This window comes from Malaclemys terrapin, chromosome 4 (assembly GCF_027887155.1).
Source record: "Malaclemys terrapin pileata isolate rMalTer1 chromosome 4, rMalTer1.hap1, whole genome shotgun sequence".
NCBI classification, from domain to species: domain Eukaryota; kingdom Metazoa; phylum Chordata; order Testudines; family Emydidae; genus Malaclemys; species Malaclemys terrapin.
The window spans coordinates 13,347,793-13,374,933 of record NC_071508.1 but is presented as its reverse complement, the minus strand read 5'-3'; the positions used below and the strand labels follow the sequence as shown (position 1 = coordinate 13,374,933).

The 27,141-nt window shown below is 47.0% G+C and overlaps 1 protein-coding gene across 1 annotated transcript in view; it reads right to left on the bottom strand.

Annotated features, from left to right (window-relative positions):
* The window catches only part of CR2 (complement C3d receptor 2), a 55,222-nt gene extending 30,793 nt beyond the window's left edge, over window positions 1–24,429 (bottom strand). The window contains exons 1-20 of the mRNA XM_054025256.1: window positions 24,388–24,429; window positions 22,938–22,956; window positions 22,186–22,371; window positions 19,460–19,630; window positions 17,824–18,006; window positions 15,949–16,131; window positions 15,075–15,257; window positions 14,112–14,288; window positions 13,332–13,514; window positions 11,576–11,758; window positions 10,609–10,785; window positions 9,829–10,011; window positions 8,990–9,172; window positions 6,527–6,709; window positions 5,780–5,962; window positions 4,328–4,519; window positions 3,985–4,081; window positions 2,707–2,792; window positions 1,939–2,143; window positions 554–561 (exon numbers count right to left, since the gene is read on the bottom strand). Of these exons, the coding sequence (XP_053881231.1) occupies window positions 554–561; window positions 1,939–2,143; window positions 2,707–2,792; window positions 3,985–4,081; window positions 4,328–4,519; window positions 5,780–5,962; window positions 6,527–6,709; window positions 8,990–9,172; window positions 9,829–10,011; window positions 10,609–10,785; window positions 11,576–11,758; window positions 13,332–13,514; window positions 14,112–14,288; window positions 15,075–15,257; window positions 15,949–16,131; window positions 17,824–18,006; window positions 19,460–19,630; window positions 22,186–22,371; window positions 22,938–22,956; window positions 24,388–24,429 (3,007 nt within the window). The remainder of the gene's footprint in view (window positions 1–553; window positions 562–1,938; window positions 2,144–2,706; window positions 2,793–3,984; window positions 4,082–4,327; window positions 4,520–5,779; window positions 5,963–6,526; window positions 6,710–8,989; window positions 9,173–9,828; window positions 10,012–10,608; window positions 10,786–11,575; window positions 11,759–13,331; window positions 13,515–14,111; window positions 14,289–15,074; window positions 15,258–15,948; window positions 16,132–17,823; window positions 18,007–19,459; window positions 19,631–22,185; window positions 22,372–22,937; window positions 22,957–24,387) is intronic.
* Between the last annotated feature and the right edge of the window lie 2,712 nt (window positions 24,430–27,141).

Here is a 27,141-nt window from a genome sequence, read left to right as displayed (position 1 = left end):
CCCAGAATGCTCCATTGTGACCGCTCTGGACAGCACTTTGAACTCAGATGCACTAGCCAGGTACACAAGAAAAGCCCCAGGAACTTTTGAATTTCATTTCCTGTTTGGCCAGCGTGGCGAACTCAGCAGCACTCAGCAGCACAGGTGACATGCATTCCCCCAGAATGTGTCTACGTTCCCCCTATCTTCAGGGATCTTTTTGGAGAGTGGAAAAGCCCAGATACTATGGAGAGGAGCACGGGAAACACTGGGATAGCTACACAGATATTTGCATTTCCCTTTTCAGATCTCAAACTAATCCCACAGTCCTTTTGGCCCTGCCAGATCTTACTCATCACAATGGGATCAAAGATAACCCACCATCAAAGCCTTAGTCACACTTACTTCTTTCACAGACAGGGACAGGAGGATCCCATCTACCATCATCTTGGCACTGAGTCTCAGGGCTGCCGCTCAAGGTGTAACCAGGGTCACATTCAAACACAACGATGTCTCTCGGTCTGTAGGCAGGCTGTACCCCATTTGTTCTTCCATTCTCCAGTTCTGGGCTTACGCACGTGGCTGAAAGGAAAAGCATAACAAACTCTTTAGACTCTACCACACATGTAGGATGGAATGGGCAGTTTACCTAGTGAGCCATTTCCTTTGACAAGTCTTTTACTTCACTTTCATAACTATTTCTACACTCTGACATCCTCTTGTCACCTGTGTCAATTCTTTCAGCATGAACATTACCCAGCTGCACACACAGAAACATTCACCACTGGTACGAGCGAATGCAATGCCACTGAAGTTAAAGGAGCTCCTCTTGCCAACAGTGACTTTGGCCCGTTTGTCTCACTTGAAGTTTAGTCCCCAGCTGTGGAATTTGCTGAAATGGTGGCTTGTCTCAAAGTTCTTATGGTCTCTATTTAAATCCTTTTGCGTGTCTGACGCACCGAGCGAGGCAGAGGAAAGCAGCAAACAGAACAGAAACGCACCTTCACATTGAGGGTGGGGGTTGCTCCATGCTCCAGATGCTGTACAATTAAATGATGCCTCCCCAAAAAGGGAGAAATCAGGATCACAACGGTAATTTACAGACACCCACCACCCAGAAAAAAATATCAGGCTCCTTTAAGCATCACAAGTTGGACAACCAAAAAATCACTGGACAATTTAGGCTCACTATTTAATGTATTACAGTGCAAACCCTAATGGCTTGTTGCTTTTCTGAATCTTTTACTCATTTGTAACAATCTTGTCCCACCCCATTATAGAAAAGAGCTTGACTGCAAGACTATTGTCAGGGGGGAAAACAAAAGTTAGTTCATAATTATTCAGCATGTGGAAACTAGAAGGTCATCTTCTACCTCCAAAGGAAGAGTGAAATGTGAGTGTAGTTACTGGACAGCCTGCTCATAACTGATAAAAATAGTGAAATTCAGCAGAGGAAGCAGAAGTACCTGCAAAAGCTGTGGTGGACCAAGAAGTTATTGAATATCATCTTCTAAATCACTTCCAGTTCCCATTTCAAGATGGGATAGACATGAGGATCCTGAGCAGAGGAAGATAAAAGTGCTCTGCTTTCACCTTTAAGATACAGAAATTACCCTCAGGCAGACCCACGGCTCTTGCCAACTTGGGTCACTTCTCACAGCTGGTGCAGTTTGAGGAATCATAACCCCCAAATGCGTTGTGGGAAAGCACAAGAATTGCAGCAAACAGAAGGGACAAAGTTACTCACCTGGCATCCCCACTGCCCCCGACCTGGTTCATTTCTTATTCTCTGGGTGTGTTCCTAACCATTGGGACCGTCCACCTCTCCCCTCAAACCAGTCTGTAAAGTCTCTTGATTTGAGGTGAGCATAAGGCAGGACAGATCCAGACTGGGTTAGTGTTGGAGATCCTCACAGATGAGACAAAAGGGAAACCTGTTTCTAGATGAATAATACGAACAAATCAGAGTTTTGACACTTGCCTGGCTCACAGACGGGCAAAGGTGGATCCCACGTGTCATCAGTTTGGCACTGACTCAGACTGTGACCCTTCATGGTGTAGCCGGGATCACACTCAAAGGTAACACTGTCTTTATATGAATAGACACGTCTGTCACCAGATACTCTTCTTCCATTCTGGATTTGTGGGGCTGGGCATCTAACCTCTGCAAAAGAAACGCTTTAGCTGAAACAGGGCCAGAGAGAAAGAAAAAAATATCTCCACCCTACGCAGCTCTCAAACCTTGTTTAGGCTTTCAACATTTTCCATGTCACTTGTTGTACTAGCCTATATTACTCCTACTTGAAACTACAGATTGTTGTGGGAAATGTGGAGGCCACCCTGGGAGAAGGAGATGGAGATACACTGGTCACAGCGTAGGTCCCTTCATAGCAACTTTACAAGTATTCTCTCCTCAAAAAGTGTCCTCTGTACAATCCCCCTCACATATGCCTATAATCCTGTGAGGCTCTTGTGGGTAAAGTTCTGGCTCGGGACTTGGAGATCTGGTTTAAATTTTTGGCTGTGCCACTGACCAACTCCGTATATCACCCTGGATAACTAATCTCTGTGTGCCTCATTTCTCCCTCTCTGAAGTGGAGTTCATAATTCTTCCTTCCCTCTTAATTAACATTTGTGAGGCAAGCAAATGGGCACATGTAACCACATGGACAGACAGCTGTGACCTACTTAGGTAAGCACCTAGACGGACATTTGTAATTTACTTACTCTCACAAATGGGAACTTCACCACTCCATGCAACACGCATGCCAGAAATCTCACATCGTCTGTAAGGCTGTCCAATCAACCGGTGTCTGGAGTTAGGCAGAGGGGGTTATCAGTTGTTACCTATTCCTTTGACGTTTGTGTTCTCTTGTGAACCTCAGTTATTTGTGAAGCTCTTCTCCCCAGCCACAGCAGGTGGGGACCAACATCACCAACTACTGAGTGATAATCATAGGAGAAAAGGCTCCTTGCCAACTCAGAACTCCCCAGCCCCCTGTGGAATTAAACCATGGAACAGAATCCTATGTAGGCCCAATGAGCTGGCATTCTTTGAGCCAGGGGATCCAAATGTCTTTCTTGTGCCCTCAAGCCCTCCTCACCACATCAGCACTATCATTCCCCACCATGGAATCACAAGCCACAGGCAAACTAGTAACAGCATTTTCTCCCAGCACTTTCTGGCAGGTTGCTGCAGGAGGGGTATTATTATGCCTGATTGAGAGGGGGTTTGTTTTTCTCATGATGGATGAGATACATTTCTGTGGATGTGGGCCAGGGAGACCCAGCTGAGGTCTGGCTACCTTGAGATTCATAAACTAAGTCAATCATGACTGTTGTAACCCATGCAGGAGTAACTCCCCACCCCAGCAGAGAGGTCCAAATACAAAGACACTGTCCAGCAAACCTCAGCTGAGCTGGTTCTGGAGTTCAGCAGGCAGCTGTTGTTACACGCAGTGTCTGTGCAATGGCACTTTCTGCAGACACAGGCTCTTCCCTTTCGCCCCCACATATGACACGCTCTACAAGGGCACAAGCCAGCACTACAGCTGCAGACCTTTGTTTCTCAGACCCTGAAGCACAGTCCTAATCTTCAAAGGGAGAGGGCGAATGACTCCCTCTTCTGTCACCGTATCCCCAGTGCTCTCGATCGGGCACCGTCCCCAGCAGGGTTTCCCTTGGAGACACCTCATCGGTCTGGCAGGTGGGCAGTTAGTCGGTGAAAACCCTTCCACCCAACTCTGTACAGAAAGGCAGCCATTTCCAATGATTCAGAAGAAGAACTGTTCCCCTGTCAAACCAGGGGTAAAATCCAAGAAATTCCCAGGTTTGCCCTGGTCACTTGGATCCTACTCACAGGAAACATCTGTGCTCAGCCAGCACCTTCAGGCAGTACGGAAGAGTAAACTGCTTTCAGGAGTTGGGGGAATACGAGGATATCCCTTTGTGTTCCACAGCTGCAAGCTAAGCACAAGTAGTCAACTCAGGCAGTCTGACACTTACCCTTCTTCACACGTGAAGTTGACGGTTGACCCAAAGAGGAGATCTGATATAATAACTCTGCCGTTCTCCGGCTCTCCGGGATGACCACACAATTTCTCTGGTAGAGAACAAGGCTAGGATTAGACTTCTCTCTTTCAATGCTACAATTATTCCCAGGGATCTGTCCCTATTTAACACACTCCACAAAGAAGGCATTTAGAAGGACCAGAATCGGCACAGCTAGAGAACTTGACTAGTTACTATTAACTATTTAAAGGCACATTAGTTGTATCCAGGCTGCAAAATGTTATTGCCATTAAGACCTTTATCGAACAACGGAAACAAAATCCATGAAGATATTCACTTTTACAGAACTTGAGTGCTTCTGACCACCTTCGATTCTGAAGGCATGTAATAGTGGGTGGTATCTGCGGCTGTCTGCTGTATCCAGGCCGGCAAGTATAGTTGATAGTCTTCCCAACAGGAAAGTAAGACTGATTTTTATACTCGCTCTTCAGCTCAGCAAAGCTTAACCTCGTTGGGACACCACAGCCCTCTAGGAAGAAAGGAAATACACATGAGAAAAAAGAACCATATCTACTGTACTGGTATGTACCATATCAGGTGCAGGTAGATAAAACAACAGTGTTACAAAGAAACAACTGCGGATCTGCTTTATAAATATTCTTCTAGGTGTTACGCTAGGATTAAAGCCGAGGGAAAGAGAATGTTCAGACAAAGGTGCTAATGCAACAAAATCCATAGCTGGAGACTGAACCTAAAACAACACACACAGGGCCAAACTATTCACTGACACAAGAACCTCTATTTCCTAATCAACTAAAACAATATATGCACCTGCCCTGTTTACCTTTGGTCCCAATATCCATCCTTGGGCTGCCATAGTCCCAGGATGCTAAAATGTGCCAGTTTTCAGTAGTACTGTCAGCGAAAGACTAAAGAATCACAATAGTTGCTTCTGGCCTTAAAGCATATGACTCTATAAGTGCAGCAATGCCCAACGGAATTAATATCCACATACAGCACCATCTATCAAAGGACCCAAGCCCTTCACAAACTTTAATACAACAGCCCATTGACTCAAGATACTTAAGTTATCTCTTACTCTCATTTAGCGGCTGAGGTTATAGGACGAGTACACCTCACCGATGGCAGACGTGGGAACATAAATAACCACTCATCACACTGCCTCCACCATGAGTGCTGTCTTCTCATTGCATCTAGCAGTTTGTACACACCCACAGTACCACCCTGTGAGCTTTCAGACTGTTCTGATGAACGCATTCACTGCCACTTCCTTCATTTACATTTTCAAATTCAATTGTCCCATAAGGATATATTTGCATTTATAATAACAGCAAGTTTTTGGGTTCACACCATTAGTTAAACCACTGCAACATCTATGTGTGGACATGCCCTAAGAGTCTGCATAGGAGTTTGTCTATAGGGTCATTTCTTTTGCAGAGCCTTTAACTTCATTTTCATTAGTATTTCTACACTATTCCATCTTCCTGCTGACACTTTTATAAATCCTTTCAACTGTAATCTTGTCCGGCAGCGCTCAGGGAGCCGTGCTCTCTGCCGGCATCAGTGTGCAAGTTCCACTGAAGTCAACTGAGCTTCTTGTGCCAGCAGTGATTATAGCCCTGTATGTCCCCCTGGGGGATCTATTCCCAGCTGTGAATTTTGTTACATTAGCTGGTATGTCTGAAGATTCTTTCTCTTGCTTTAAAACCTGTTGAGTAACTGAGACACCTACAGCCAAAGGGAAGAAGCCAACCGAAAATGCATTCACCTTCACATAGAGGAGAAGGATGGCTCCAAGTTCCAGATGTGGTACAATAGATCGTAGCCTCTCCCCAGAGTGTGTAGCCGGGTTCACAGCTGTAGTTCACATATGTTCCACTGTTGAAAGTTGCCAATGGCTTGGCATTGTGTTTCCCTTTGACAATGACCGGAGGTGGGGGACATGGCAACGCTAACGGGGGAGAGCGGAAGAAGAATATTTCAGTGAAAATCTGAATCCTGTTTAAAATAGGCTGGTCTGCAGGAGGGGGAAAGCCCAGGATGCATGTGTTATGTCAAACCCTCCATTCCACCATTGATGCAACACATCAAAAAAGATTAAATATCACCTATCTAGATCCCCCTTCACCCACAAACTCAGATTTTCCCAATCTGCTACTTTTCTGTACCTACAAATTTCCCTTGATTGCCTTAAGAATCCAAAATAGAATTTGTTGAGAGGGGGATGAGTTTTGTTGATTTGTGTTTCCATTCACACCGTTAGGGTGCCCAGTGAGACAGAGCATTGCCAGATCTCTGTCTGTCAGGAGGGCAGGGCAGGATGCAGGCGATCAGCTATCACAGTGACGAGCACAGTCAAGAGATTACGGGACGGGCGGATATTTGTATGTTCCCCGTTCACAGCTGAAAAGCGACCCCAGGATGCGAAGGAAGTTTATTTTTTAGCCTCCAGGCACAACCCTACCAGATATTGATCATCTCAGTTACCCAGCAGTCAGCCTAGATTCACACTTACCCTGTATGCAGACTGGAACTGGAGGATCCCAGGTTCTATCATCTTGGCACTGAATCTGACTGCTGCCATTCAGGGTGTAGCCAGGATCACATTCAAACCTAACTGTATCCCTGGGTCTATAGATAGGTCCACGTCCAGCTACTTTTCTTCCATGTTGGATTTCTGGGGCGATGCAGAGAACCTCTGAAATTGAAAAGGTGCAGAAGACGTCAGCCTGCCCGGCAAGCAGTGCTGTTCAGTGGGTGCTTGGCACCTGTGCTCTGGACTGGATGGGGAGAGTTTATGGTGTTGCTTTTAACTTGTATAATGCAGTGTCATAAACATTCAGCTAAGGGTAGCATAAACTCCCTCTTTAGCCTGTAAAGGGTTAATTCCTCTTTTACCTGTAAAGGGTTAAGAAGCTCAGATAATCTGGTTGGCACCTGACTAAAAGGACCAATAAGGGGAGAAGATACTTTCAAATCTGTGGGGTAAGGTTTTTGTTTGTGTCTTTTGTTTTGTTCTCTCAAAGTCAGCAAAGGAACCAGGGCAGGGTAAATACATCTCCCTAAACCATATCTGGACTAAAGCATCTAGTATTGAAGAAATAGTAAGTAATAGCAAAGAAATGCATTAGATTATCTTTTGTTTTAGCTTGTGAATTTTCCCTGTGCTAAGAGGGAGGTTTATCCCTGTTTTTGTAACTTTAAACTTTTGCCTAGAGGGGAAATCTTCTGTGTTTGGAATCTTTTTGTTACCCTGTAATGTTATCTTCCATGCTGATTTTACAGAGGTGATTCTTTTATTTTTTTTTTCAAATAAACTTCTTTTAAGAACCTGATTGTTTTTCAGTGTCCTAAAGACCCAGGGAGTTCGATCTATGCTCATTTTGTAACCAAATTGTTAGGATATTATTCTCAAGCCTCCCCAGGAAAGGGGCTGTAGGCATTTGGGGGGATATTTTGGGGGGAGGTAGGGCTCCAAGTGGCCCTCCCTGAATGTTTATTTAAATCACTTGGTGGTGGCAGTGATCAAGGACAAGGTGGAACTTGTGCCTTGGGAAAGTTTTAACCTTAGTTGGTAAAAATAAGCTTAGGGGGTTTTTCATGTGGGTTCCCACATCTGTACCCCAGAGTTCAGAGTGGGGAAGGAACCCTAACATGGGGATACATGTGGATGCAAAGCCACTGAAGTGAAAGGAGCTCTTTTTGCCAGCAGTGATTTTGATCTGTGTGTTTGACTGGAGGTTTAGTCCATAGCTATGAAATTTGCTGAATTGGTGGCTGTCTCAAAGTTCTCACGGTCTCAGTTTAAATCCTCGTGTGTGTCTGACACACCAAGCGAGGCAAAGGGAAGCCAAACAGAACAGAAACGCATCTTCACACTGAGGGAGGAGGCAGTTCCAAGCTCCAGATAATGTACGGTGAAGTCATGCCTCCCCAAAAAGGGAGGAGCCAGAATCACAACGGTAATTTACAGACACTCATCACCCAGAAAAAAATATCAGGCTCCTTTAAAGCATCTCAAGTTGGGCAACCAAAAATCACTGGACAATTTAGGCTCACTATTCAGTGTGTTACATTGAAGTCCTAACCGCCCATTGCTTTTCTGACTCTTTTACTGATTTATAACAATCTCATCCCCACCCTATTATAGAAAAGAGCTTGACTGAAAGATCAGTGTGATGGGGGAAAACAAAAAATGGTTCCATGATTATTCCACATACAGGAACTAGAGGGTCATATCCCACATGCAAAGGAAGAGTGAAAAGCCTGTGTAGTCACTGAAAGGACTGCTCAAAATTGATAAAAATAGTGAAATTCAGCTAGAAGTTCCTGCAAAAGCTGTGGTGGACCAAGAAGTTACTGAATATCATCTTCTAAATCACTTCCAGTTCCCATTTCAAGATGGGACAGACACGAGGATCCTGAGCAGAGGAAGATAAAAGTGCTCTGCTTTTAGCTTTAAGTAGAGGTAAGAAATTCCCCTCAGGCAGACCCATGGATCTTGCCAACTTGGGTCACTTCTCACAGCTGGTGCAGTTTGAGGAATCCTGACCCCCAACACATTGTGGGAAAGCACAAGGATTGCAGTACACAGAAGGAACAAAGTTACTCACCTGGCATCCCCACTGCTCTCAGAGCCCTGCCAGCACTGCCCCCAATCTGGTTCATTTCTTATTCTCTAGGTCTGTTACTATGTATTGGGACCGTTCACCTCTCCCCTCAAACCAATCTGTGAAGTCTCTTGATTTGAGGTGAGCAGTGGGCAGGACAGATCCAGCCTGGATTAGCCAAAGCATGAGCCCCAGTGCCCTGGGCGGGGTAGCAAAAGCCCAAGAGCTTCAGCTCCAGGTAGGGGCCTGTGACCTGAGCCCAGCCACCGGGCGGTGGGACTCAGGATTTGGCTTCAGCTCTAGGCAGAGGGTCTCGGACTTCGGCTTCGATCTCAGTTACTCAGGAAACAGACTTGATTCACACTTACCCTCTGTACAGACTGGAACAGGAGGATCCCAGGTTCCTTCATTTTGGCACTGAATCTGACGGCTGCCATTCAGGGTGTAGCCAGGATCACATTCAAACCTAACTGTATCCCTAGGTCGATAGACAGGTCCATGTCCAGCTACTTTTCTTCCATGTTGGATTTCTGGGGCGATGCAGAGAACCTCTGAAATTGAAAAGGTGCAGAAGGCGTCAGCCTGCCCGGCAAGCAGTGCTGTTCAGTGGGCGTTTGGCACCTGTGCTGTGGACTGGCTGGGAAGAGTTTATGGTGTTGATTTTGACCTCTAAAATGCAAACACTTTAGTGCTAGCCTGCCTAAAAACACATCCCATGGGTACCATACTGCTCCTCTCGTGGTGAAGAGAGGCCCCAGATGGTTCCCTCTCAGTGACAATGAGAGCAGGGCTGGCAGGAGAGCACCCTGTGAGGGGCCCTCAGTTTGGCCCCTTGTTTTAAACAGTACTGGCCTGTTGGCCTTCGGAGACACACTTTACTCTTCACTCAGTGTGTAGCAACGGTGGGCATAGCGTGTCTGTCTGTGAGTGTGAGGGGAGCGTGGAGATTAGTTGCTAGTGTTCTAATTTATGTAAAGAGTGCCCAGGGTATCAGTCAGGGTTTCAGTCTAATGTGGTGTGTATGTGTGCATAGGAGTGCAGAGTTTGAATACAGCACATTTATTTTCAAAAGTATTTATTTCTCTAATTAAATGGAGCTTTAATTCCCTGCTATTATATTTGTTGCACTGGTGACCTTGTCTTCTGAGTTAAACCCTGTGGTAGGAGCTTTTTCCTCTTAGTTCTAGGTAACAGAACATGAACGCACCTTCACACCGAGGAGGGGGAGGGCTCCACGTTCCGGATGCCGTACAATAAATAGATGCCTGCCCAGTTAGGGAGTAGCCGGGCTCACAGCTGTAATTTACAGACATTCCAGTGGTGAACACTGCCGAGTCCTGGACGCTGGGCTTCCCATTGGCGATGGCTGGAGGAGAGGGACACTGCAGCACTGCAGGGAGGGAAGAGAGTCTTCACTGAAGCAGAGTTCATACAGGCTGATCTCCAGAAGGGAAAAGATCCATATGCTTGTGTTGAGTCATGCCCAACGCAACAGCAGTGAGGTAAATACACATCGGGGGTAAAATTACCTACCTCCATCTGGTCACATCCCCCCAAATACCTATAAAGCATGATGACTCAGTCATGCTTCTTGTAACCCTCAAACGTTTTCCCAGCCACTTTAGTAAGGGTCCAAGGGCTATGTCCACTGTATATTTTGTGTTTACATTGGAAATGCTGCCACTTTGGGACTATTTCTTGGTTGGTAGGGGCCATCCGTAAGTTCCCTTAAGTTGGGTGGGGGGTTAAGTCGGCAAAGCTGACCAGGACTCAGTTCTTCTTGGATATTTGGGAGAGTGGAAAAGGCCATATACTATGGAGAGGAGCACAGGAAACACTGGGATAGCTACACAGATATTTGCATTTCCCTTTTCAGATCTCAAACTAATCCCACAGTCCTTTTGGCCTCCATGCTCAGCCCTCCCAGATCTTACTCATCACAATGGGATCAAAGAGAACCCACCATCAAAGCCTTAGTCACACTTACTTCTTTCACAGACAGGGACAGGAGGATCCCATCTACCATCATCTTGGCACTGAGTCTCGTGGCTGCCGCTCAAGGTGTAACCAGGGTCGCATTCAAACACAACAATGTCTCTGGGTCTGTAGGCAGTCTGTATCCCATTTGTTCTTCCATTCTCCACTTCTGGGCTCACGCACGTCACTGAAAGGGAAAGCATAACAAACTCTTTAGACTCTACGGTATGTGTGGGATGGAATGGACTGAGCCATTTCCTTTGATAAGTCTTTTACTGTACTTCAATTTCATAACTATTTCTACACTCTGACGTCCTCTTGTCACCTGTGTCAATTCTTTCACTATGAACATTACCCAGCTGCACTCGCAGAATCATAATTCATGGTACGAGTGGATGCAAAGCCACTGAAGTTAAAGGAGCTCCTCTTGCCAGCAGTGACTTTGGCCCGTGTGTCTCACTGGATGTTTAGTCCCCAGCTGTGGAATTTGCTGAATTGGTGGCTTATCTCAAAGTTCTTGTGGTCTCAATTTAAATCCTTGTGTGTGCATGTCTGACACACCGAGCGAGGCAAAGGGAAGCCGCAAACAGAAGAGAAACGCACCTTCACATTGAGGGTGCAGGTTGCTCTAAGCTCCAGATGCTGTACAATGAAGTGATGCCTCCCCAAAAAGGGAGTAGTCAGGGGAGAGTTCTGCTGATTTGTGTTTCCATTCACACCTTTAGGACGCTCAGTGAGACAGAGCATTGCCAGATCTCTGGCTGTCAGGAGGGCAGGGCAGGATGTAGAGGATCAGCTATCACAGTGACGAGCACAGTCAAGAGATCAGGGGGTGGGCGGATATTTGTATGTTCCCCATTCACAGCTGAAAAATGACCCCAGGATTCAAAGGATGTTTATTTTTTAGCCTCCAGGCACAACCCTACCAGATGTTGATCATCTCAGTTACCCAGCAGTCAACTCTGATTCACACTTACCCTGTATGCAGACTGGAACAGGAGGATCCCAGGTTCCTTCATCTCGGCACTGAATCTGATGGCTGCCATTCAGGGTGTAGCCAGGATCACATTCAAACCTAACTGTGTCCCTGGGTCTATAGACAGGTCCACGTCCAGCTACTTTTCTTCCATTCTGGATTTCTGGGGCAATGCAGAGAACCTCTGAAAATTGAAAAGGTGCAGAAGGAGTCAGCATGCACTGGCAAGGGGTGCTGTTCAGTGGGCACTTGGCACCTGTACTCTGCACTGGCTCCCTACCAGTTTCTGGGGCAGGGGTGAAAGTAACTTACAGGATTTACCAGTACTGTCGGAGTCCTGGCGGGGGCATGGCCTCATCTGGAAGAGGCGTGGCCTCAACCAGAAGAGGCTGGGCCTCTCAAGATTTAAAGACCCTGGGGCACCGGCTGTGGCTGGGAGCCCTTGGGGCTCAGGGGCAAATTAAAGGGCCCAGGGCTCCGGCCGTTGCGGAACTCCGGGCCCTTTAAATCTGCGTCGCAGCTCCGGCAGCCGGAGCTGAAGGAGGGATTTAAAGGGCTGTGGGCTCCCCACAGGGCCAGGTGCTCTGGGCCCTTTAAATTCCGGCCCCAGCCCAGCCGCCGGAGCTGCGGGGTCGATTTAAAAGGCTTGGGGCTCCCCGCAGGCGGGGGAGCTCCGGGCCTTTTGAATCCCCGCCAAAGCCTGGCTGCTGTGGATTTAAAGGGCCCGGAGCTCCCGCCACTGCGGGGAGCCCCGAGCCTTGCCGGGCTGCCAGGGCCACCCCGGGGGGTGGGCAAGTGGAACAATTTGCCCCAGGCCCCGGGCCCCAGAGGGGCTCCCATGAGCATATAGTATTCTACAGTATTGCAACTTTTTTTAATGGAAGGGGCCCCCAAAATTGCTTTGCTCAAGGCCCCCTGAATCCTCTGGGAAGTCCTGCGGGCTGGGGTTGGGATTTAAAGTGCCCGGAGCTGAGCCCTTTAAATCCCAGCCCCAGCCTGGCCGCTGGAGCTACTGGTGGGATTTAAAGGGCTCTGGGCTCCCCGCGGCTGCGGGGAGCCCAGAGCCCTTTAAATCCCCGCCGTGGAAGCCGGTACATTCTGGCACGGTGTACTGCCTCTTGCCAGTATGCCGTACCGGACCGTACCGGCTTACTTTCAGCTCTGTTCTGGGAAGAGTTGATGGTGTTGCTTTTAACCTTTAAAATGCAAACACTTTAGTGCTAGCCTGCCTAAAACCACATCCCACGGGTACCCTACTGCTCCTCTCGTGGTGAATAGAGGCCCCAGATGGTTCCCTCTCATTGAGAAAGAGAGCAGGGCTGGTGGGAGAGCTCCCTGTGAGGGGCCCTGAGTTTAGCGCCTTGGTCTTAAACAGTATTGACCTGTTGGCCTTTGGGGGACACACTTTACTCTTCACTCAGCATGTAGCAAGGGTGGGGACAGCGTGTCTCTCTGTGAGTGTGAGGGGAGTGTGGAGATTAGCTGCTAGTGTTTTTAATTTATGTTAAGGGTACCCAGGGTATCAGACAAGTGCAGCTTTTTAATATTTCACGAATGTGGTGTGTGTGTGCATAGGAGTGCAGAGTTTGCATACAGCACATTTATTTTCAAAAGCATTTATTTCACCCGGTCTCTAATTAAATGGAGCGTTAATTCCCTGCTGTTAAATTTGTTGAACCAGTGACATTGTCTTTTGAGTTAAATTCTGTGGTAGGAGCTTCTTCCTCTTAGTTCTAGGTAACAGAACATAAACGCACCTTTACACTGAGGAGGGGGAGGGCTCCACGTTCCGGATGCCGTACAATAAATAGATGCCTGCCCAGTTAGGGAGTAGCCGGGCTCACAGCTGTAATTTACAGACATTCCAGTGGTGAACACTGCCGAGTCCTGGACGCTGGGCTTCCCATTGGCGATGGCTGGAGGAGAGGGACACTGCGGCACTGCAGGAAGTGAAGAGAGTCTTCACTGAACCAGAGCTGATACAGGCTGATCTCCAGAAGCAAAAAGATCCACATGCTTGTGTTGAGTCATGCCCAATGCAACAGCAGTGAGGCAAATACACATTGGGGGTAAAGTTACTGACCTCCATCCGGTCACATCCCCCCAAATACCTATAAAGCACGATGACTCAGTCATGCTTCTTGTAATCCTCAGACATTTCCCCAGCTACCTTAGTAAGGGTCCAAGGGCTATTTCCACTGTATATTTTCTGTTTACATTGGAAATGCTGCCACTTTGGGACTATTTCTTGGTTGGTAGGGGCCATCCGTAAGTTCCCTTAACTTGGGAGGGGGTTAAGTCGGCAAAGCTGACCAGGACTCAGTTCTTCAGGGATCTTTTTGGAGAGTGGAAAAGCCCATATACTATGGAGAGGAGCATGGGAAACACTGGGATAGCTACACAGATATTTGCATTTCCCTTTTCAGATCTCAAACTAATCCCACAGTCCTTTTGGCCTCCATGCTCAGCCCTCCCAGATCTTACTCATCACAATGGGATCAAAGAGAACCCACCATCAAAGCCTTAGTCACACTTACTTCTTTCACAGACAGGGACAGGAGGATCCCATCTACCATCATCTTGGCACTGAGTCTCTGGGCTGCCGCTCAAGGTGTAACCAGGGTCACATTCAAACACAACAATGTCTCTGGGTCCGTAGGCAGGCTGTATCCCATTTGCTCTTCCATTCTCCACTTCTGGGCTCACGCACGTCACTGAAAGGGAAAGCATAACAAACTCTTTAGACTCTACGGTATATGTGGGGTGGAATGGACTGAGCCATTTCCTTTGATAAGTCTTTTACTGTACTTCAATTTCATAACTATTTCTACACTCTGACGTCCTCTTGTCATTTTTATCAATTCTTTCAGCATGAACATTACCCAGCTGCACTCGCAGAATCATAATTCATGGTACGAGTGGATGCAAAGCCACTGAAGTTAAAGGAGCTCCTCTTGCCAGCAGTGACTTTGGCCCGTGTGTCTTGCTAGAAGTTTAGTCCCCAGTTGTGGAATTTGCTGAAATGGAGGCTCATCTCAAAGTTTTCATGGTGTCAATTTAAATCCTTGTGGGTGTCTGACATTCCGAGCGAGGCAGAGGGAAGCAGCAAACAGAATAGAAACACACCTTCACATTGAGCGTGGGGGTTGCTGTAAGCTCCAGATGCTGTACAATGAAGTGATGCCTCCCCACAAAGGGAGTAGTCGGGGGAGAGTTCTATTGATTTGTGATTCCAATCACACCTTTAGGACGCTCAGTGAGACAGACCATTGCCAGATCGCTGTCTGTCAGGAGGTCAGGGCAGGATGCAGGCGATCAGCTATCACAGTGATGAGCACAGTCAAGAGATGAGGGGGTGGGCGGATATTTGTATGTTCCCCATTCACAGCTGAAAAGTGACCCCAGGATTCAAAGGATGTTTATTTTTTAGCCTCCAAGAACATCCCTACCAGAGATTGATCATCTCAGTTACCCAGCAGTCAGCCAAGTTTCACACTTACCCTGTATGCAGACTGGAACAGGAGGATCCCAGGTTCCTTCATCTCGGCACTGAATCTGATGGCTGCCATTCAGGGTGTAGCCAGGATCACATTCAAACCTAACTGTGTCCCTGGGTCTATAGACAGGTCCACGTCCAGCTACTTTTCTTCCATGTTGGATTTCTGGGGCGATGCAGAGAACCTCTGAAATTGAAAAGGTGCAGAAGGCGTCAGCCTGCCCGGCAAGCAGTGCTGTTCAGTGGGCGTTTGGCACCTGTGCTCTGCATTGGCTCCCTACCGGTTTCTGGGGAGAGTTGATGGTGTTGCTTTTAACCTCTAAAATGCAAACACTTTAGTGGTAGCCTGCCTAAAACCACATCCCATGGGTACCATACTGCTCCTCTCGTGGTGAACAGAGGCCCCAGATGGTTCCCTCTCAGTGAGAGAGAGAGCAGGGCTGGTGGGAGAGCTCCCTGTGAGGGACCCTCAGTTTGGCACCTGGGTCTTAAAGAGTATTGGCCTATTGGCCTTTGGGGGACACACTTTACTCTTCACTAAGCGTGTAGCAAGGGTGGGCATAGCGTCTCTGTCTGTGAGTGTGAGGGGAGCCGCGAGATTAGTTGCTAGTGTTTCTAATTTATGTTAAGGGTGCCCAGGGTATCAGACAGGTGCAGCTTTTTAATACTTCATGAACGTGGTATGTGTGTGCATAGGAGTGCAGAGTTTGCATACAGCACATTTATTTTCAAAAGCATTTATTTCACCCAGTCTCTAATTAAATGAAGCTTTAATTCCCTGGTACTAAAGCTGTTGCACCGGTTACCTCGTCTTTTGAGTTAAACCCTGTGGTAGGAGCTTCTTCCTCTTAGTTCTAGGTAACAGAACATAAACGCACCTTCACACCGAGGAGGGGAAGGGCTCCACGTTCCGGATGCCGTACAATAAATAGATGCCTGCCCAGTTAGGGAGTAGCCGGGCTCACAGCTGTAATTTACAGACGTTCCAGTGGTGAACACTGCCGAGGCCTGGATGCTGGGCTTCCCATTGGCGATGGCTGGAGGAGAGGGACACTGCAGCACTGCAGGGAGGGAAGAGAGTCTTCATTAAAGCAGAGCTCATACAGGCTCATCTCCAGAAGGGAAAAGATCCATATGCTTTTGTTGAGTCGTGCCCAATGCAACAGCAGTGAGGCAAATGCACATCAGGGGTAAAGTTACCGACCTCCATCCGGTCACATCCCCCCAAACACCTGTAAAGCACAATGACTCAGTCATGCTTCTTGTAACCCTCAGACATTTTCCCAGCCGCCTTAGTAAAGGTCCAAGGGCTATTTCCACTGTATATTTTGTGTTGGCTGAAAGGAAAAGCATAACAAACCCTTTAGACTCTAATGCTCGTGCGGGATGGAATGGACCGAGCCATTACCTTTGATAAGTCTTTTACTGTACTTCAATTTCATAACTATTTCTACAATCTGACGTCCTCATGTCACTTTTATCAATTCTTTCATTATGAACATTACCCAGCTGCACTCACAGAACCATTCACCACTGGTACAAGTGGATGCAATTCCACTGAAGTTAAAGGAGCTCCTCTTGCCAGCAGTGACTTTGGCCCATGTGTTTGACGGGAGGTTTAGTTCATAGCTGTGAAATTTGCTGAATTGGTGGCTTGTCTCAAAGTTCTTGTGGTCTCAATTTAAGTCCTTGTGTGTGTGTGACACACCGAGCGAGGCAAAGGGAAGCCACAAACAGAACAGAAACGCATCTTCACATTGAAGGAGGGGGCAGTTCCAAGCTCCAGACGCTGTACGGTGAAGTGATGCCTCCCAAAGAAGGGAGTAGTCAGGATCACAACAGTAATTTACCGACACTCAACACCCAGAAAAAAAAAAAAGGCTCCTTTAAGCATCTGAAGTTGGACAACCATAAATCACTGGATAATTTAGGCTCACTATTGAGTGTGTTACATTGCAAGTCCTAATGGCCTGTTGCTTTTCTGAATCTTTTACTCATTTGTAACAATCTCGTCCCCACCCCATTATAGAAAAGAGCTTGACTGAAAGACCAGTGTGAGGGGGAAAAACAAAAAATGGTTCCACGATTATTCAGCATGCAGGAACTAAAGAGTCACATTCCACATCCAACGGGAGAGTGAAAAGCGTGTGAAGTTACTGAAAGGACTGCTCAAAATTGATAAAAATAGTGAAATTCAGCAGAGGAAGCAGAAGTTCCTGCAAAAGCTGTGGTGGACCAAGAAGTTATTGAATATCATCTTCTAAATCACTTCCAGTTCCCATTTCAAGATGGGACAGACATGAGGATCCTGAGCAGAGGAAGATAAAAGTGCTCTGCTTTCACCTTTAAGTTACAGAAATTCCCCTCAGGCAGACCCACGGCTCGTGTGAACTTGGGTCACTTCTCGCAGCTGGTGCAGTTTGAGGAATCCTGATTCCCAATACATTGTGGGAAAGCACAAGGATTGCAGCAAACAGCAGGGACAAAGTTACTCACCTGGCATCCCCACTGCTCTCAGAGCCCTGCCAGCCCTGCCCCCAACCTGGTTCATTTCTTATTTTCTGGGTGTGTTCCTAACCATTGGGACCGTCCACCTCTCCCCTCAAACCAGTCTGTAACGTCTCTTGATTTGAGGTGAGCGTCAGGCAGGACAGATCCAGACTGGGTTAGTGTTGGAGATGCTCACAGATGAGACAAAAGGGAAACCTGTTTCTAGATGAATAATACGAACAAATCAGAGTTTTGACACTTGCCTGGCTCACAGACGGGCAGAGGTGGATCCCACGTGTCATCAATTTGGCACTGACTCAGACTGTGACCCTTCATGGTGTAGCCGGGATCACACTCAAAGGTAACACTGTCTTTATACCAATAGACATGTCTGTCACCAGATACTCTTCTTCCATTCTGGATCTGTGGGGCTGGGCATCTAACCTCTGAAAAAGAAACGCTTTAGCTGAAACAGGGCCAGAGAGGAAGAAAAAAATCTCTGCAGCCTACGCAGGTCTCAAGCCTTTTTTACACTTCCATAACTTGTTGCACTGGCCCAGGGGTTCTCAAAATTCTTTACACCACGACCCTCTTCTGACAACAAAATTACTACACGACCCGGGAGGGGGGAACAAAGCCTGAGCCTGCCCAAGCTCCGCTGTCCCGGGCAGGGGGACCAAAGGCAAAGCATGAGCTCCAGCACACCAGGAGGGGGAGTCAAAGCCCAAGAGCTTCAGCCCCTGGTAGGGGGCCTGTGACCTGAGCCCTGCCACCCAGGGCTGAAACCTTCGGGCTTAGGCCACGGGCGGTGGGACCCAGGCTTTGGTTTCGACCCCAGGCAAAGGGGCTCGGGCTTCGGCTTCAATCTCAGGCACTAGCCTATATTATTCCTCCTTGAAACTACAGATTGTTGTGGGAAATGTGGAGGGCCACCCTGAGAGGAGGAGATGGAGATACACTGGTCACAGCGTAGGTCCCTTCATAGCAACTTCACAAGGATTCTCTCCTCAAGGTGTGACCAGGGCACCAATCTCCAAGTCATGGGTGCACCCCCAGAGTAAAGCCAAGGAGCTCAGTCCTACAAGGAACCAAGGGCCCTTCACAGCCAGTGACCTCAGACATTGAGGGAGCTCAGCCATCTGCACAGTCAAGCCCAAGATGCTTGAGGAAGCTGGTGGTCCCAGCAACCTACCCTCTCTTTATTACCGTTAGAAGTGCCAGCGTCTTTCAACCTGCCTACCAAACTCCTCCAAATATAAAATTCTACAAGTCCGGCTTATATTTATCCCAAGTGCATTAGTAATAAGAGGTCACATGTTTGGGACTGATACAGCTTTACTCCACCCCATTATCCTCTGCACCATCAAGCCTGTGTCCTTCACTCCTAGGGGGGTAGACTTTGCATCCACACCGAAGGAACTACTACTAAATGCTATGCAAGTTCTGCAGAGAGATCTCGCAGGATGAAGTCTTTTTCTTTTTAAGGAAGATTTTTCTGATGTGAATTCAGTTGTCCCTTCAAATGCCAAGAACAGAAATCCTCATACTAATGGGAAATAGAGCGCTACCATAACATCCCCCACTTTCATTCCCTTGTGGCTAGGATCAAAGGTCTTTAACAGCCTTAATAGAAGTTGTGACCCTACATGGGCTGAAAACAGAGCTCCTCTATGGGTGCATCCAGTGGCACCAGTTTCCATCTCAAATTTTTAGCCCTGCTCCAGAGCTATTCAGTCTCTAACATGAATCATGGAAATCTTGTGGAGATGTTGCCACGGGCAGGCACACTAAGTGCAGGGATTTAACTGGAGTCTCACCTTTGTGGGTTTGTCTGAACCTGGACTTTCTATACATGGAACAGCAGAGCAGGGAGGGGTTTTTCACCTATGCAAACCCTACCTCCACACCGAGGGGGACGCGCACTCCACACTCCGTTTAGCCCGTCCTCAGTTGTGCAGTGAATAGAGGCCTCTCCAATGAGCGGGTAACCATGGTCACATTTGTAGGTTACAGCTGACCCATAAGAGAAGTTTTTCATGAACTTGCCAGTGCGTTTTCCATTGGGGATGTCTGGAGGCGGAAGACACGGAATACCTGGAGAGACACAGGAGGAGTGTATTTTAGAATCAATACTGGTAGAGAAGCAGCTCCAGCTACTTGATCTGATAAAGAAATTTAGGAGCCCCTAGGTATGAAACCACTAGAATGAGCAAGGCCAACAGGTAATGCACCATAGGTAATTATACCCAATTCTCTCGAGCACTGTAAACCGCGAAAGAGACTTACTAGGATAACATCTAAATGGTCTACAACCTTCCTTCATATGGACTGTTTTAAGATCAACCTGTTGAAAAATGCATGATTTTCCTGCTGCACCATAAGCTGGTGAGCACGCCAGGGCATGTGCATGCCTTAAAGCACAGGTCATGAACTCCATGTCTGGTTTTGGATTAATGTAAGTGGGTATCAGGTAAACCTGTTACGCTACTTGGAAATCCAGAAAGGCCAATAACCACCTTGGTGGGGCATTTTTGCCAAACCAAGCTGAGTGCCTTTGGCAATTACTCAGTTATCAAAGAAAGACCAAATTCTGATTGCCAGGAACTTGACACAAACACATTTCTCTCTAAGGTACAACCCCCTTCAATACGGTCTTGTTCTTAAGATACTGGGATTGGACTCAGGAGACCTTTTGGTTTTGCTACTGACTAACTCCCTAAACGATATGTCACATAACCACTCTGTGCCTCAGGAGAGACCTTCCGGGATGGGGATTGTAATTCTTCCATATCTGTTTATTCACATTTGTGAGATTATTCAGAGAAGAGAGAGAAAGGGGCACCTAAGCACCTCGACAGACAGCTGTGACCTACTTACGCTCACAAATGGGAATATCACCGCTCCATGCAACACGCGTGCCAGAAATCTCACATCGTCTGTAAGGCCGTCCAATCAACCGGTGCCTGGAGTTAGGCAGAGGGGGTTATCAGTTCTTATCTATTTCCTTGGTGTTTGAGCTTTACTGTGAAGCTCAGTTCTTTTGGGAAGCTCTTCTCCCCAGCCACAGCAGGTGGGGACCAACACCACTGACTTTTGAGTGACCATCACAGGAGAAATGCTCCTTGCCAGAGCCGAACTCCCCAGTCCCTTGTAGAATTAATCTCTAGTACAGAAGCCTATGTAGGACCAATGAGCTGCTATTCTTTGAGCCAGGGGATCCAAATCTCCTTCTTGTGTCCTCAAGTCTTCCTCACCACATCAGCTGGATCATTCCCCACCACTGAACCACAAGCCACACGCAAACGAGTAACAGCATTTCCCCTGCGCTTTCAGGCAGATTGCCAAGAGGGGTTTTGTTTTTCTCATGATGGATGAGATACATTTCTGTGGATGTGGGCCAGGGAGACCCAGCTGAGGTCTGGCTACCTTGAGATTCATAAACTAAGTCAATCATGACTGTTGTAACCCATGCAGGAGTAACTCCCCACCCCAGCAGAGAGGTCCAAATACAAAGACACTGTCCAGCAAACCTCAGCTGAGCTGGTTCTGGAGTTCAGCAGGCAGCTGTTGTTACACGCAGTCTCTGTGCAATGGGACTTTCTGCAGTCACAGGCTCTTCCCTTTCGCCCCCACATATGACACCCTCTACAAGGGCACAAGCCAGCACTACAGCTGCAGACCTTTGTTTCTCAGACCCTGAAGCACAGTCCTAATCTTCAAATGGAGAGGGCAAGTGACGCCCTCTTCTGTCACCGTATCCCCAGCGCTCTCACTCGGGCACCGTCCCCAGCTGGGTTTCCATTGGAGACACCTCATCAGTATGGCAGGTGGGCAGTTAGTCGGTGAAAACCCTTTCACACAACTCTGTACAGAAAGGCAGCCATTTCCAATGATTCAGAAGAAGAACTGTTCCCCTGTCAAAGCAGGGGTAAAATCCAAGAGATTCCAAGGTTTGCCCTGGTCACTTGGATCCTACTCTACACAGGAGACATCTGTGCTCACCCAGCACCTGCAGGCAGAGCATTCAGCTGGCCAAACTGCAATTAAAGTTTGTACAATAAATGGCAGAGCATGAATGAAGAAAAGAGGGAGACTTACGCCAATCCATCTTTCCCTGCATAATAATAGGATATTGATTGAGCCAAGAAGATGGAGTGCTGCTTTAGTATGGAAGAGTAAACTGCTTTCAGGAGTTGGGGGAATATGAGGATATCCACTTATGTTTTACAGCTCTAAGCTAGGCACAAGTAGTCCGCTCAGGCAGTCTGAAACTTACCCTTCTTCACAGGTGAAGTTGACGGTTGACCCGAAGAGGAGATCTGTTATAATAACTCTGCCATTCTCCGGCTCTCCGGGATGACCACACGATTTCTCTGGTAGAAAACAAGGCTAGGATTAGACTTCTCTCTTTCAATGCAACAATTATCCCCAGGAACTGTCCATATTTAACACTCCCCATGAAACAGGCATTTAGAAAGGCCCGGAATAGGCACAGCTAGAGAACTTTACTAGCCACTATTAACTATTTAAGGACATGTTACATTTTGCAGCGTGGACACAACCTAGTGCCTCTAAGATCTTTATTGAACAATAGAAACAAAATCCATGAAGATATTCACTTTTACAGAACTCGAATGCTTCTGACCACTTTCGATTTTCAAGGCATGTAATAGTGGATTCAGTCCACGGGTGTCTACTGTATCCGGGCCGGCAAGTATAGTTTATAGTCTTCCCAACAGGAAAGGAAGACTGATTTTTATACTCGCTCTTCAGCTCAGCAAAGCTTAACTTCGTTGGGACACCACAGCCCTCTAGGAAGAAAAGAAATACACATGAGAAAAAAGAACCATATCTACTGTACTGGTATGTACCACATCAGGTGCAGGTTGATAAAACAACAGTGTTACAAAGAAACAACTGCGGATCTGCTTTATAAATATTCTTCCAGGTGTTACGCTAGGATTAAAGCCGAGGGAAAGAGAATGTTCAGACAAAGGTGCTAATACAACAAAATCCATAGCTGGAGACTGAACCTAAAACAACACACACAGGGCCAAACTATCCGCTGACACAAGAACCTCTATTTCCTAATCAACTAAAACAATATATGCACCTGCCCTGTTTATCTCTGGTCCCAATATCCATCCTTGGGCTGCCATACTCCCAGGATGCTAAAATGTGCCAGTTTTCAGTAGTACTGTCAGCAAAAGACTAAAGAATCACAATAGTTGCTTCTGGCCTTAAAGCATATGGCTCTCTAGGTTCAGCAATACCCAACGGAATTAATATCCACATACAGCACCATCTATCAAAGGACCCAAGCCCTTCACTTTGATATAACAGCCCATTGACTCAAGATACTTAAGTTATCTCTCACTCTCATTTAGCGGCTGAGGCTATAGGACGAACACACCTCACCGATGGCGGACGTGGGAACATAAATAACCACTCATCACACTGCGTCAACCATATATCTGTCTTCTCATTGTATCTATCAGTTTGTACACACCCAGAGTCGCACCCTGTGAGCTTTCAGACTGTTCTGATGAACGCATTCACTGCCACTTCCTTCATTTACATTTTCAGATTCAATTGTCCCATAAGGATATATTTGCGTTTGTAATAACAGCAAGTTTCTGAGTTCACGCCATTAGTTAAACCACTGCAACATCTATGTGTGGACATGCCCTAAGAGTCTGCGTAGGAGTTTGCCTATAGGGTCATTTCTTTTGCAGAACCTTTAACTTCATTTTCATTAGTATTTCTACACTATTCCATCTTCCTGCTGACACTTTTATAAATCCTTTCAACTGTAATCTTGTCTGGCAGCACTCAGAGAGCCGTGCTCTCCGCCGGCATCAGTGTGCAATTTCCACTGAAGTCAACTGAGCTCCTTGTGCCAGCAGTGACTATAGCCCTGTGCGTCTCCCTGGGGGATCTATTCCCAGCTGTGAATTTTGTTGCATTAGCTGGTGTGTCTAAACATTCTTTCTCTCGCTTTAAATCCTGTTGGGTGACTGACACACCTACAGCCAAAGGGAAGAAGCCAACCAAAAATCCATTCACCTTCACATAGAGGAGAAGGGTGGCTCCAAGTTCCAGATGTGGTACAATAGATCGTAGCCTCTCCCTGGAGGGCGTAGCCGAGTTCACAGCTGTAGTTCACATATGTTCCACTGGGGAAAACTGCCAATGGCTTGGCATTGTGCTTCCCTCTGACAATGACCGGAGGTGGGGGACACGGCAACGCTAATGGGGGAGAGTGGAAGAAGAATATTTCAGTGAAAATCTGAATCCTGTTCAAGAAGAGCTTAAAATAGGCTGGACTGCAGGAGGGGGGAAAGCCCAGGATACATGTGTTATGTCAAACCCTCCATTGCACCAGTGATGCAACACATCCAAAAAAGGTTAAATATCACCTACCTAGAGCCCCCTTCACCCACAAACTCAGATTTTCCCAATCTGCTACTTTTCTGTTCCTACAAATCTCCCTTGACTGCCTTATGAAACCAAAATAGAATTTGTTGAGAGGGGGATGAATTTTGTTGATTTGTGTTTCCATTCACACTGTTACGATGCTCAGTGAGACAGAGCATTGCCAGATCTCTGGCTGTCAGGAGGGCAGAGCAGGATGCACGCGATCAGCTATCACAGTGACGAGCACAGTCAAGAGATGAGGGGGTGGGCGGATATTTGTATCTTCCCCATTCCCAGCTGAAAAGTGACCCCAGGATTCAAAAGAACTTTTATTTTTTAGCTTCAAGGCACAACCCTACCAGATGTTGATCATCTCAGTTACCCAGCAGTCAACCCTGATTCACACTTACCCTGTATGCAGACTGGAACAGGAGGATCCCAGGTTCTATCATCTCGGCACTGAATCTGATGGCTGCCATTCAGGGTGTAGCCAGGATCACATTCAAACCGAACTATGTCCCTGGGTCTATAGACAGGTCCACGTCCAGCTACTTTTCTTCCATGTTGGATTTCTGGGGCGATGCAGAGAACCTCTGAAATTGAAAAGGTGCAGAAGGCGTCAGCCTGCCTGGCAAGCAGTGCTGTTCAGTCAGCACTTGGCACCTGTACTCTGCACTGGCTCCCTACCGGTTTCTGGGGAGAGTTGATGGTGTTGCTTTTAACCTCTCAACTGCAAACAGTATATTGCCTAAAACCACATCCCCCAGGTTCTGTACTGCTCCACTTGTGGTGAACAGAGGCCCCACACGGATCCCTCTCAGTGACAGAGAGTAGGACTGGTGGGAGAGCTCCTTGTGAGGGGCCTCACTTTGGAATCTACTCCTTGCACTTGTTCTGAAACAGTACAGCCCCGTTGGCCTTGGGGGAACCCACTGCAAATCTTTTCTGTTGACTGAGCGTGTAGCAAGGGTAGGGATTGGCGGCAGAGGTTTGTGTGTCTGTCTGTGTGAGGGTAGCGTGGATATTAGTTTCCAGTTTTTGTAATTCATATCAAGTGTGCCTAGGGTTTCAGACAGATGCTTTTTTCCCCAATATTTCCCTAATAAATGTACATCTGTGTACGCGCGCACAGGAGTGAAGAGTATGCATACAGTGCCTTTATTTTCAAAAGCATTTATTTCACCACGTGTCTAATTAAATGCAGCTTAAATTCTCTGCTATTAATTCTGTTGCACTGGTGAAGTTGTCTTTCATGTTAAATCTTGTGGTAGAAGCTTCTTCCTCTTAGTTCCAGGTAACAGAACATGAACGCACCTTCACACCGTGGGGGAGGAGGGCTCCATGTTCCAGATGCCCTACAATAAATAGATGCCTGCCCAGTTAGGAAGTAGCCAGGCTCACAGCTGTAATTTACAGATGTTCCAGTGGTGAACACTGCCAAGGCCCTGATTCTGGGCTTCCCATTGGTAATGGCTGGAGGAGAGGGACACTGCAGCACTACAGGGAGGGAAGAGAGTCTTAACTGAACCAGAGCTCATGCTGGCTAATCTACAGAAGGGAAAAGATCCCAGGCGCATATTGAATCATGCCCAACACAACAGCAGTGAGGCTAATGCACACCTGGGGTAAAGTGACGTACCTCCATTCCTTCCACCTCATTCACATCCCCCCAAATACCTATATAGCGCCATGACTGAGTGATACTTCTTGACACCCACAGACATGTTCCCAGCCATCTTAGTAAGGCTTCAAAGGCTATTTCCACTGTATATTTTATGTTTACTTTGGCAATGCTGCCACTTTGGGACCATTCACTGGTTGGATGGTTGTTTAGGTGGGGCCTTCTCTAAGTTCCCTTAATTCTAAGTTCCCACACTCAGCCAGCCCAGATCTTACTCATCACAATGGGATCAAAGATAACCCACCATCAAAACCTTAATCACACTTACTTCTTTCACAGACAGGGACATGAGGATCCCATCTACCATCATCTTGGCACTGAGTCTCGGGGCTGCCCCTTAAGGTGAAACCAGGGTCACATTCGAACACAACTATGTCTCTGGGTCCGTAGGCAGGCTGTACCCCATTGGTTCTTCCATTCTCCACTTCTGGGATCATGCAGGTCGCTGAAAGGGAAAGCATAACAAACCCTTTAGACTTTAACGCACATGTGGGATGGAATGGACAGTTTACCCACTGAGTCATTTCCTTTGACAAGCCTTTTACTTCAATTTCATAAATATTTCTACACTCTGACATCCTCTTGTCACCTGTGTCAGTTCTTTCATGAACATTACCCAGCTGCACACACAGAGCCATTCACCACTGGTACAAGTGGATGTAATTCCACTGTAGTTTGAACTGACTTTGGCCCGTGTCTCTCACTGGAAGTTTAATCCCCGGCTGCGGAATTTGCTGAATTGGTGGCTTATATCAAAGTTCTTGTGGTCTCAATTTCAACCCTTTTATGTGTCTGACGCGCCGAGTGAGGGAAAGGGAAGCAGCAAACAGAACAGAAATGCATCTTCACACTGGGGGGAGGGGGTTGCTCCAAGCTCCAGACGCTGTACGGTGAAGTGATGCCTCCCCAAGAAGGGAGTAGTCAGGATCACAACGGTAATTTACAGACACTCATCACCCAGAATTAATATCAGGCTCCTTTAAGCATCTAATTTGGGCATCCAAGAATCACTGGACAATTTAGGCTCACTATTAAGTGTCTTACATTGCAAGAGCTAACAGCCTATTGTTTTTTATGAATCTTTAATTCATTTGTAACACTCTCGTCCCCACCCCATTATAGAAATGAGCTTGACTGCAAGACCAGGGTCAGGGGGAAAACGAAAGTTAGTTCATGATTATTCAGTATGCAGGAATGAGAGGGGCATAGTCCACCTCCAAAGGAAGAGTGAAAACCATGTCTCATTACTGGAAGGACTGCTCAAAATTGATAAAAATTTCAAGTTAATTGTGAAATTCAGCAGAGGAAGCAGAAATACCACCTGCAAAAGCTGCAGAGGACCAAGAAGTTATTGAATATCATCTTCTAAATCACTTCCAGTTCCCATTTCAAGATGGGACAGACATGAGGATCCTGAGCAGAGGAAGATAAAAGTGCTCTGCTTTCATCTTTAAGTTACAGAAATTCCCCTCAGCAGACCCAT